This window comes from Mytilus trossulus, chromosome 4 (genome assembly GCF_036588685.1).
Source record: "Mytilus trossulus isolate FHL-02 chromosome 4, PNRI_Mtr1.1.1.hap1, whole genome shotgun sequence".
Lineage (NCBI taxonomy): Eukaryota > Metazoa > Mollusca > Bivalvia > Mytilida > Mytilidae > Mytilus > Mytilus trossulus.
This window is the reverse complement of record NC_086376.1, coordinates 22,986,577-22,999,634: the sequence shown is the minus strand read 5'-3', so window position 1 is coordinate 22,999,634 and position 13,058 is coordinate 22,986,577. Positions and strand designations below refer to the sequence as shown.

The following is a 13,058-nucleotide window of genomic DNA, read 5'->3' as shown; positions in this document are numbered from 1 at the left end:
AATCCATAAACTATAAATTTATTTGATTGCAAGGTCCTCCAGAAAAACCCAAATATTTGCAAGTCATTAAGACAACGACAGACCAAATCGATGTACGATGGTTAGCAGGATACAATGGAGGATACGATCAAACGTTTGTTTTTGATTATCGGATCGAGAAAGCAAGTTCATGGAGTACACAAGAGTACAACCCAGACTTCAGTGATAAAAGTATACAAACTTATCAAATAACTGGACTTGAAAACGGGAAATTATATGAAGTAAGAATGTGTTCAAAGAACAGTATTGGTAGAAGTCCACATACAGCTACCATTTCTGTATCGACAGCAATCACAGGTATACATTTTATTTTATTAATTGAAAATCAGAATTTTCTTCCCTATTTAAATTATAAATCCTTGCAATCATACTGTTAAAGATGCTTAATCTCTATGTGTTTCTGAGATGTGTGTGTATTTGTGTAATTGAATGGCTGTTTCGTTGACCAGTTCATACCACCTTTTTTATCCATGTAAGGGATGACTGTAATGCTTTTTCTGTCTATGAAGAAATAACATAAAACATTTGGTGCACACTGAATAACGCGCGTAGCGGGTTATTTACGGTGTGCACCAATTTTGTTATGTTATTTCGAATAGACAGAAAAAATATTACAGTAATTTCTTAGAATTTAATTCTAAATCCCTTTTTAAACCGTAGAAAACCATGAAAAAACGTTGATGACGTCATGGTAACATGACTTTATTATGTCTATGGGCTCATAACAAAATGACGTTAGCCAATCAGAAGACGCGTTACATCCAAAATTAAATTGTTTCTAATTTATGTTAAAACATATATATAGATGTAACAGGTAATGTCAATAGTTATTTTACTCTTTAATACAAAAAGTACATCAGGTAAAGCTGTTCTGTTGTATTTTTTAAATTTTCAGACTTGTATTTTATTCTGTTTATAACTACACTATGTATCCTGATCCTTGCAATCCTGGTCGGTTTCGTATGTATGCGCAACTGGTGCTTTAAAAGACACAAAGGTAAGTAAAACATTCATTTTGATTTTTTTAACTATGACCTTATATTTGTTATTGATATTTTGCAGTGATATGCATTGACTATTTAGTCAATGGAATACAACTTATAATATATATGTAGGACTCACAGGTGCGATAGGGACGACAAAGAGCGATGATCGTCGCCGACGTTCGATGCTCTAATCGCCGAAGTGCCACGGTCTGATCGCTGAAGTGCAATGGTCTACTAGAATATAAGTTTGTTGTTACAGTTTGACACTGAATGGAAGAGCGAATAAGGACATTATTTTGTGATCTCAATTCTCGGCGCTAATGAGTTTCACGTTTTACAAATATCATGATACTGAAGTTCTCTTTGCTAACTCACATATATGAAGTTAGAGAATTCAAAGTTCAATCATATGTATTCACAAAACTTCCGTAGATCCAAAAAAATATCTCTTAATTTCCCTTTTCCACTAAAATCAAAAATTCGTTTACCAGTTGCATTCAGGTTGAACATAAGAACATTCGATATTTTCTCCGGTAAAACCCATCGACGGTGATAAGAATATAAGGCCCTCATTATATTGCATAGAGATTAGCTATCATATTTTTAGCCATTATAGCTAGTACTGCTTTAAACGGAACATAACCTTTGTATGTAGAGTTTTGAATTATTGTATGCATATTGGCTTATTTTTGGTTAAACTGTTAAAATAAACCACAATGTTGCAATCAGATTAACATATTTATCTTGACCGTAGTAAATAAAACGGGTTCATATCTCTATATATCATGTAATAACATCAAACGCTATGTCATGTACTAACATACAAATAGACTTTTTTCATCGACATAAATAGAGTCACTGTAAAAAAACGTATATTTACAATGCACCATCGCATTCAGCGTTATAAATAAAACAGTTTTGTTTGGGTTCGTGTTGCTTAGTTATCATGTTTTATGTTGTGTCTTGTGTACTTTTTGTGAGTTTACATTCAATCTATGAGTTTGACTGTCCCTCTTCTATATTTCGCCCCTCTTTTAGTGTGAAATCAACAGACTTCTGCATGGTCATTGCGTTTTGAAGTACCATCTCGGTTTAGAGTTCAAAATATAACTTTCCTTGTCAATGAAAATAAATGTAACTTGTTATGTTGGGTGCCTAAAAGATTCCAGAATGTAAGAATGAATAGTAATTATTCAAGAAACTTATTTATATGAATTAGACATTATTGTTTATATGATTCTCACATAAGCTACATGTACATGGCATCATCACACAAAAACGCAATACATGTGTGATAAAATATGTGCGAAAGCATACTCTGAAACGAATTTAACCACATACTTACTGTTTCAATATATATTATGATTCGAGTACTACAGACTGTATGAAGTATGTCCATTGGTATATAATACTTTACATTATAAAGATAGGAATCTTATTTTACTTTACTGCCTGTGTGACAATTTCTTTTAAATGTAACATTTTCTACCGGCTTTAACCATAGTGAATATGATACTTTGTTATTAAGTTTAAACATAATATGCTTTTTTCATGTTTGTAGGAAAGCTAACTGATAATCAAGTTGATGCAGACATTCAAATCAAATGTATGTTTAATAAAATAATACATTGTACATTGTATATAAGAGAAGAATACTAAGAAATTTCAAGATATTATAAATGTTGATAAGAAATCGTACCTGAATATTGATGACAAAATTAATTGAAGATTTCATAAAGCAACGTCATCAACAGAATCCTATGTTACGGTTTTATTGAATAACAAAATGCAATGTAATGATGCATGCATGTGCTATGAATGGACACACACGACAAATCACAGTATACATGTGCATTCGAATAAATTGAGAGCTGTACATTGTATAATGGGAAAGCGTTAACGATACACTTTCGTTTAAAATAATTACTGATGCAAAATTTAACTCGAAATGTTTTATATTAAGGACAAAACTGGGCATCGGTAACTCTGGTTGTTGGAGTAAAGTTGTGTTGGATGAAACAGTTTATTTCTATCAACCATTTAGCAATTAATTTGCAATAGTGAAATAGGTACTGATTGTATACTGTGTGTAATATTCGGTTATGAAATTCTTTTCTACACTTCAATAAACATAGTAATTATTACCTTTTTAGCAAAATCTTCAAACGGAAATATGGTTTTAAAAACTAAAGACGAGACGGTAATTATAGAATTATGTTATACAATATAAAAATATGTTTGATCTGATACACGATTTTTTTAATGGAGTGCTTTCAGCTAATTCGAGGTTGTAAATAAAACCTCAGAATGTATTTAGTATTTTATGTATGAAACGGAGTTTCTCAACGTTTAATGATTAAATTTTGTTATTTAACTTTTTCCATTAGTAACAAAAGGGTATAAAGAGTTTGACAATACAATTGATACATGTTCTTAAATTTACACGTTTTCTCAGCTTTTGTGTCAATCTATTTTGTTTTGATATTAGTTATCATAATAACATTACGTGAATTCAATTTGATTTGTAATGGCAAACTGCAACTAATTAAAGTTAAATATGTATTTTACTTTTTGTCAACTACAGTATTGATGACATGAGTGACAGTAACACGTAATGTTAGTTGTTTTTCTCGTTTTAATTGATTCACATTGAAATTTAAGGGCTTTTTATAGCTGACTATGCGATAAGGGCTTCGCTCATTGTTGGAGGCCCTAATGTTACCTATAGTTGCTAATTTGTGTGTTATTTTGTTCTCTAGTGGAGAGTTGTCTAATTGGCAATCATACCACATATTTTTTTTCAAATTATGAGTAATACATTGATGACGGTCTTTGACATGAGTTTCTGGTACGTTTTCATTGTTTGCACTGTTTACGTATTCAAAAGATTCACCAATATATGTGTATAAATTGTGAATATTCTGTAGTGTCATAATCACTGGAAAAGTAAATTTTGAATCAAGGTTAACACGTTTTTTCGCAAAGAACGATATTGTAAAGTAATATCAATACTTCAATCGTTGTATTCTGCAAGAAAAGAGCCTACTTTTAAAATTTGTTATTTTTTCAAGAGTGTCCTCGCATGGGATTAAATTGTGTTGGTTATAATTCATAATGAATCATTCCTTGACAACAAGATGCAGTTTTTCTGTATAAGCTAGAAGGTGTATTTAGTTGCTAATAATCTAAATACAAGTATACTTGCAAAAAAAAGAACTAAGGTTGGGTTTCTATTTGGAATGACAAATTGTTCTTATAGATCATACATACATGCTTTATTGACGCACATCTTACATAGTACCTGCACCAGTTAAGACAAACGTTATGTTAGTGTTGTGCGTTTGTTTTTTCTACATTAGTTAAAGTTAAAAGGGGACGGTTGAGATCTCAAAAAACATGTTTAACCCCGCCGCGTTTTTGCTCCTGTCCCAAGTCAGGAGCCCCTGTTCTTTGTTAGTCTTGTATGATGTTTAATTTTAGTTTCTTGTGCGTAATTCGGAGTTAAGTATGACGTCCTTTGTCACTCAACTAATATACATATACTGAAGGATGCCTCCGGGTGCAGGTTATTCTCGCTGCATTGAAGACCCATTGATGGCCTTTGGTTGTTGTCTGCTCTATGGTCGGTTTTTTTCTATTTGACACATTCCCCATTTCCATTTTACAATTTTAATTGAACAATGTGTATTTCTTTAAACAACTTAAGTTTAGCCTTACGTGTTTAAATCAGTAAAACAAACTTACATGCTTTACACCAACGTAAAATGAATAGATACCATAAGCCATATTTGTGTCATCAATTTATATGTTTACTTTTTTGACTCGTATTTGAATTGTCTTCGGTCCTATTTTGTTGGAGTTATATGGGTGTTTATTGTTTTACCCCCCCCCTTTTCCACCTTTAACTTTAACTTTAACTTTTATCTGAAACTAGCCTCTCGAGAATAAAGCATTAAGATTAAAATATATACTGTACGGATTTTTCTGCCCTCTTATTTCTCATGCTTATCGTTTGCAAACCCTATCAAGATTTATTATTAATAAACATCACATGTAATTAACTTCTTTATTACCATTGGACATGTATCTGTTTATTTATTATGTATGAGACATAACATTGACACGATCAAGAGTGTTAAATCATAATATACTAACAAAATATATACAAATCCAAAGCGTCATGTCATAATATACTTACAAAATATGAACTGTCGAGCAATTACAATTTAGTAACTCCGACTAAGAAATACGTTTTACAAAAAGAATGTAGAGAATTAAAAGACAAAATGAAAATTAATCATATAGGTTAAAATAATTAGATAAAGGTTTACACTGTACATAGAATAGAAAAGCACTTTTCTGTTCTATCTGAGAACAATATTTCTATAATCTGATTCATATAAAAGAGGGACGAAAGATTCTAGAGAGACGTCAAACTTATAAATCGAAAACAAAAACTGACAACGCCATGTCTAAAAGTGAAAAAGACAAACAGACAAACAGACAAAGAATAGTACACATGACTCAACATAGAAAACTAAAAAATAAGTAACTGATAGACAATCATATACAATTTTATTTTAAAATTGCCCTGCTGTTTTGCTGGTAACTTGAATATTTAGAAAAATTTACCATTATAATATACTTCCAGATTCATTTAATTTCAGAAATCAAATAACCTAACACAAATCAAAAACTACGAAAAAGAAGAAATAAATCAAAAACTTAAAGACATACTGTGTAATGGATGCATTACGAAGTGTGATGAAATCATCAAAATGGTTCTACAAACTTTAAGTAAGTTTACGTATTTACCATTTTCACCTTCTTTTATATCGTAATTCGTATTCATTTTCGTCAAATAGAAACAATATTATAATGCTTACGGTAAACAATTCTGAAGTAAATTTAACTTGTAAAACACCTGTAATTTTTTAAAATTTAAGTAGATTATAAGAAGATATGATACGAGTGCTAATGAGACTTGATTACTATCAATCATAACAAAAACAGAATATTGAACATAAAAATTCAAGGTGAAGATAGAATATCGTTTAGATATTTTATTTAAAAATGTTCATCCACTTTCAAAACCATTTTTTTCCGACTTAAATCGTATTGAAAAATTACAGAGGTTTTACAAATAGGATAACGAGTTAACATATGACAGAGAAATGAAAGGAGGAAAATATCAAACACATGCCACCCTTTGGAATTGATGCATTTACGATATCTTTGAATTAATTACACATGTAATTCAGTAATGTTATGGTGTTAATTTTGTCAATCTTTTACATGTTTTTAGTAAAATAACATAAAGTATGACAATTTCAATCGAAGAAAGAAAAATTACCTCACTTTAACCGAAATCAAAAATAAATGTCAACAGAATATGACTCAGCCACCAAATAATTATTAAATAAAACTCTGAAATAATTTAGGTGCAATGGAAGACTACAAAGTTCCTTTTCCCTTCAATCTTAATTTATATGACCTGAATGATGCGTTGTTTGTAAAGTGAACTTTTGTATCCATTGATGTTCACCAAGAGCTAAACGGATTGCGGCCACAACCAAAAAAATCATATGTGCTCATTTAACAAATATCTGGTTATGTTCAATCAATCAGGGCAATTTTCGTTTACCCTTTGACGAAACGAACACAATTAACTGGGCCATTTTGAAACATACTCATAAACTCCTAATAATTGTATATAACAAAACCATTCATATTTTTCATACAAAAGCATACACACATGCACTATGCTTTTAAACTTCCTAAGATATAAAAAGAAGATGTGGTATGATTGCTAATGAGAAAACTAGAGACAGTAAACCCAGACATTAACAACTATAGGTCACCGTGGCGTACGGCCTTCAACAATGATCACAGGCAATACCGCATAGTCAGCTGCTATGAAAGGCCCCGAAAAGATAATTTAAAACAAATCACACGAGAAAACTAACGGCCTTATTTATATAAAAAAATTGAACGAAAAACAAATATGTAACACATAAACAAACGACAACCACTGAATTACAGGCTCTTGACTTGGTCAGGCACATACATAAATAATGTGTGTGTGTTGGGGGGGTTAACATATTAACGGGATCCCAACCCTCCCCTAACCTTGGACAGTGGTATAACAGTACAACATAAAAACGAACTATAAAAATCAGTTGAAAAAAGGCTTAACTTATCAAATTGACAAAAATACAAATAGACGTGGCCGGGTACATATACATCCGGACACAAAAAGACGCAATGAACAGATTTGAGAGTACTCTCAGTTATCTGACAGCTATTTCAAAGCCACTAACAACTAATAAAAAAGCATGCATTTAAGACTAAACTATAAATCTGTACATATCCAAAATCCAATTAAAGACGTCAGAAACAGCCAGAGAAAAACATGACCTCGATTATAAGGTACATGTATCGACAGATTGTAGATCCATGAATATGTATATGTATATAACATACTAGTAATATTTGGTTAGCGAAAACATTTTTATCGTTTATCTTATCAATGTTTTGTTTGCGATGTCCATCTTAATAGATCGATCTGTTTTGTATATCAGATGATAAAAAACAGAAGAAAAGAAAAACAAAAAAATCAAAAGAAAACAAGAATAGTCTGCACGGATTAACAAGTAAGTTACATTAGCTTTTTATTTATAATCTTGAAGTCATAGCGTATTTTATACGTTGTTTGTTTTTTGTTGCACTTCAGTGGTGTAACTTTTTTTTACTTGTATAGTTTACGTGTTTTCGTCGGTTTTAGTTTGTTACCCTGATTTTATTTTCTCTCTGTCGATATATGACAGTATACTACGGTTGCCTTTATTTATATTCGTGGTTTTGCATTATCATGACGTTATAAAGATCAGACTTTATAAAGGCTGTGTTTCTATACTCACTGTACAAGGACATTGATTAAATCAGTACACCCACGTTGCACATATTCATTTTTTTTTAATTTATATATTGAGGTGTTCTATACAATAAAAAAAAACAGGTGTTTGAAGTACTACATGTTTTGAGCGAGAAATAAAGAAAACAGAATGTTTGGTACCACTTAAACGTTTAAACCAACTGTAATTGTTTGCACCTGTCCAAGTCCGGAATCTGATGTTCAGTAGTTGTCGTTTGTTGATGTGGTTAATAAGTGTTTCTCGATTCTCGTTTTTATATATATGTTTTCCCATTTGAATGGTTTAATAATAGTAATTTTTGAAGCTCTTTATAGCTTGCTGTGTGAGCACAGTTCCGTGACCGTACTTTGACCAATAATTATGATAATGGTTTACTTTTATTATTTATGAATTGAATGGAGAGTTGTCCCATTGACACTCATACCACATATTCTCATATCTATGTGTATAAAATCAACTAATGAGTACATTGACCAAATTAAAACAACATGCCGTGTAAAAGTGTATAATTAACATAAACTGTTGTTGCAGTGATTTCTTGGAAAATATATTTGCTACAGCCGACGCAAATCTAGGCTGTGATATGATGCCGTGTGTAAATTTTTTCTTAAAACCATTCCGTCGTTGTAATTTGTAATTGCTGTTTTCCTGAACACATGGAAACTATTTTAAACGGCTGATCATCAAAACACAGAGTATATGTGTTAGATTTTGTGATGGGAAACGTGATTCATAATGTAGGAACCATGTCGTCTCTTCTAGGCAAAGCAGATGGAGTCAAATATAAAAACAAAACTTATTTAGAAATGACCATTATTATGCACTTACATTGTTTTTTTGTTCGGATGACCGATCAGTTGTAACATTTTAAATAATATGCAGACCGCCAACACACCATTTTTTTTAACAAAAATATAAATATGTCTTTGTTCTCGTTTTGCTTTGATATATTGTTGCGAAACATCCTTCATATGGTGTTATTTTCTACATTATTATGTGTATATAAACATGTATATGCATGTATAAAAATATATTTCATACAATTGCCAATGTTTGTGGTCACTTCTTTACACTTTACACTAAGATGGGTATTTTCTCCACTGTTGTCGTGGTTTTTTTCTATCTTTTGTTTCATATAATAATATAGTGTTATTGCATGAATATTTAAGAATATCATTTCGAGTAGAATTTTATATTACACGAGCTTGCGAGAATATATGTTCTACGAGGGACAATATTCTCCAATATTCATGCAAGTACCCTTTTGTTGTATAGCAATATAATATTTGAAAGTAAAAAATGGTTAAAACTAAGATTTTGACGTTGATGACGTCATACTTTTGAAGATTTATTGCGCTCGTGCAATATTGGAGTGTATTACAACTGTTGCATGGTAACTTTCTGTGGGAAATATTATATTGCTATGCAATAATATAGCGTATACTAAATTTAGTCCTGCTATCTATGATAAGTTTATTTACTTTAAAAAAAAACATTCTGAACGAATTTCAAATTTCAATCATTTGATGCAAAAGCAAACGTGGTAATTCTCTGTTAGGAACAATTAAATATAGATTCGTATGAATAGTATAATCTAGGACGGGTATAAATTTATGTCAAGAGAAAGTGCTTATAAGAATTGAAAAAAGAGTGGTGTATATTTATAACTGATAAAATCTATTAAATTATACTGAAGTCACTTTTTACAAAATTGGAATAAGCTTTTTCAAGTTATTTTGCCTCCATGAACTGGCACCTCATCATTAAATTTTTTAAAGTAATCATTCATTTGATAAAGTGTCCATTTTCATGAAATTCAAGTTTTAAAAATAAATTATTTTATATACAAAGGATTGTTTTGAAACATTATTAATGTATTTGCTTTGATGCTGTACTTTATTTGACCATTAATTATTTGTTTTTCAGATCATACTTATGCAAATGAAAATAGCACAACTTCTTTTTGAACCATCTTACGTACACTGGTGACCTACCTGCATATACATGATGATCCGTTTACATTCCGTCACGGAAACAGTGATACACATTTTATAAAAAGCATGTGTATGAATTTATGATGCGAGTCTAGTTCGAATGAATAGATTACGCAATATGTACATATTGGTTATTCAATTTACATTGACATATGGAACATTCAGATAGAGAAACAATCGGAAAATACGAAGGTTTTCTTCTTTTATGAATTGTTGAATGATCGCACATTTATCTTTGATTGACTGAAAAATGATTCAAAAAATTAAAGATCGAGGAACTTTTAAATTGCTTTGAAGAGATTGTACTATTTAGAAATAAAATGATTAGAAGCCATAGATTTTGTGATATAAAATAAATAATTGAAATTGTGGATGTGTAAAAGATACATCAACCCGAACAAAGTGCAACAAATATATCTTCCAGTTTTGAATATATACTGACGGATTTTAAAAACGCATATTTTGTTATATTTTTCATCAAAACATGACTTTCATTGCTAGTCATGCTTTTCGTTCTCCTTTTTTCATAGAAAACTTCAAATCTGGATTTCTTAAGACATTCAAACATTGGGGAATTTGACGTCACGCGAATTTCTTAATACAAAATAAGAAGTCAATACATTATTTTTTTGGATATTTTCTTCGTTCAAGTGTCCTTGAATCCATTGCCAAGTCCTGATCAGTAAACATTTGTTAATTTTCCTTTTTGTCATGATTGAGAAATAAAAATTAAAATTAAGTATTTCGAAATTTACAAACAGGATGCGTGTTCTTTTAAGAACAATTTCGCGCTTTAAAATTATTTCAGGAATGCCTGTGATATTGTTTCTATCTATGAAGAAATAAAATAAAAATTTGGTGCACACTTAATAACGCGCGTTATGTAATGTTATGTTATGTCGAATAGACAGAAAACATATTACAGTCATTTCTTATAATTTAATTCTAAATTCCATTTTGAACTGTAGAAAACCATTAAAAAACGTTGATGACACACGGTCACATGACTAACTCATGTCTATGGGCTAATAACAAAATAACGTCAGCCAATCAGAAGACGCGTTACATCCAAAATTAAATTATTTTAAAAAACTTGAGAGACCAGGTAGTCATAACTCGTAAGTGAACTGTAGTTCACATTAAGTCATCTCAATCAAATAAGGCTACGTCAGTTGCAACAGAGTATAACGGCTACATCGTAATTTTTTTACCAATTCGTTGGATGTCGTAGCATACAAATTTACATCAGCAATGATTATCGTATGCTTGAATGACATGTATTCCCCTTTTTAATGATTTATAAAGGTTTCAGCAACGCCACATTTTTGCAAACCAGACTTAGTTGGAAATTGGCAAAATAAGAAGGGGAAAACTTGATCAAAAACATTTCCAACAGGTTTGGTTTACCTTTCTGTCAATCATTTAGGGATTTTTATACCTGTCATTGCCTTTGGCAATTGATCCCACCACTTATTAAGGGAAACACATCTTTTAGCGAATACCAAATGATTTGAACGTACATCGTGACGTAATCATTTCAAATTTGAATTTCGTGCTCATATTAGACGGTGAATAAATTAATCAATTGTTTATTCAATTAAGTATTTCCTGCGTTATGTGTGCTCTAAAATAAAAAAAAAATAAAAAGCTAATCGAGTGTTGCGTTTCTAAAGTTCGTCAGTATATATCTCCCTAGATGGTGAGATTATTTCTTTCTATTTTTATACAAAGTGTATAGTAGTTCGGTTAACAGTTAAACATATTTGTTTTATATTCGAAGTCATTGGTTCGATGAAAGTGTGCAACCATTTGTCTTTCATGTTTTGAATTGCCAATAATATGTGTTTTTTCTGGTCGTAAGAGCAGTTAAATTATATAGAAAAAGTTCTTGAACAGAAAGTCAAATATTGGATTGAAGCGTATTGAAGAAATTAAATTATCATCATACATTGTAGTATTCCTAGATTTTACCAAATTCGACAGAGCAATTAATTGAGAAAAAAGTAAAATAACAAAAAGAAACAGTCTTCATAGAAAAAATGTGAACTAAAATTCCCTAATCAAAAAGGCAAATGCTTTTAAATGTTGGCAGATGTAAAAAAAAAAAGAAAGAAAAAAAAGAAAGAAAGGAAACAAAATAGTTAAGACCCTCGTTTATTGCATTAATAGTAAATGCAATTTTTATTGCAGACAAGACGGTTTTAGCATTGCAGGATGCGTTATGTATGTTATGTTACACTAACTTAAATTTTAATTAATGTATTTGTCATGTATGTTTTTACACAGTAACTTTATTTTAAAATATCTGGTTAAACTACTTGTAAGGTGTAAGTCTGTTATAATATCTGCATGCCTTTTTGTTAAGACTGTTTATTAATATCAATTGGTTTAAATTTGTTTTCGAAACCCTTCTTTATTACACGTAGTTTTCCTTTGTGCTGTTTATCTCCTGTCCAAACCTGGGTCCTTTGTATTCTATATTATTGCCATAGTATTAATTATCAGGAACAGTTGAATAAAAAGCAGGACTGTTCTATTTTGACGAGACAGCTGCTTTGGTAGATGAGATTTACATCTTGTCAGAACTGTAAGATTGATTTTCAAGTGCTTGGTCATTTGTTTCATTCAATTGGTCTATTGAAAGATAAAACTATTTTACATCAGTATTGGACAAAAATACAATAATGTTATATTCATAGTAAGACAGTTATCGAATGAGTAATAAACAGAACCACCATCAATTTAAGATGTGAAGGTCATACAAATTGGTACTGTTTTAACTATTTGAAAAAAAGATTAAATAAAAAGGATAATATCTTTTCTAAATATATGGCAAAATCCAAAACGTACATTTCAAAAGGAACTTGTAATGTTAATAATTGCAAAAACCACGTAAAAAATCTTAAACATCAATAGTTATTTTAAACATACATATAATTTAATTACAAACAATATAACAATGTTCTTCTAACTCATAAAGTTTAAAATTTTGACATACTAAGACTTTTTCACCTCAGGAATACATTTGCTGTATTTGGCAAAACTTTAAGGAATTTGTGATCCTCAATGCTCTTTATTTTCGTACTTTATTTGTTTTTTTAACA

At 30.4% G+C, this 13,058-nt stretch overlaps 2 protein-coding genes across 4 annotated transcripts in view; one reads left to right on the top strand and one right to left on the bottom strand.

Moving 5' to 3' along the window:
* Window positions 1-10,290, top strand: part of LOC134714905 (semaphorin-2A-like) — a 35,102-nt gene extending 24,812 nt beyond the window's left edge. The window contains exons 14-20 of the mRNA XM_063576603.1: window positions 34-336; window positions 935-1,036; window positions 2,587-2,631; window positions 3,179-3,225; window positions 5,693-5,822; window positions 7,607-7,678; window positions 9,887-10,290. Coding sequence (XP_063432673.1) covers window positions 34-336; window positions 935-1,036; window positions 2,587-2,631; window positions 3,179-3,225; window positions 5,693-5,822; window positions 7,607-7,678; window positions 9,887-9,927 — 740 coding nt within the window. The 3' untranslated portion in view covers window positions 9,928-10,290. The remainder of the gene's footprint in view (window positions 1-33; window positions 337-934; window positions 1,037-2,586; window positions 2,632-3,178; window positions 3,226-5,692; window positions 5,823-7,606; window positions 7,679-9,886) is intronic.
* A 1,819-nt stretch (window positions 10,291-12,109) lies between these two features.
* The window catches only part of LOC134714904 (uncharacterized), a 76,157-nt gene continuing 75,208 nt past the window's right edge, over window positions 12,110-13,058 (bottom strand). For 2 of the 3 annotated variants that reach the window (XM_063576601.1, XM_063576602.1), the window contains exon 23: window positions 12,115-12,588. In XM_063576601.1, the coding sequence (XP_063432671.1) occupies window positions 12,524-12,588 (65 nt within the window). In that variant the 3' untranslated portion in view covers window positions 12,115-12,523. Of the gene's footprint in view, window positions 12,589-13,058 lie in introns of all 3 variants that reach the window. The other variant, XM_063576600.1, reaches the window with a different exon arrangement.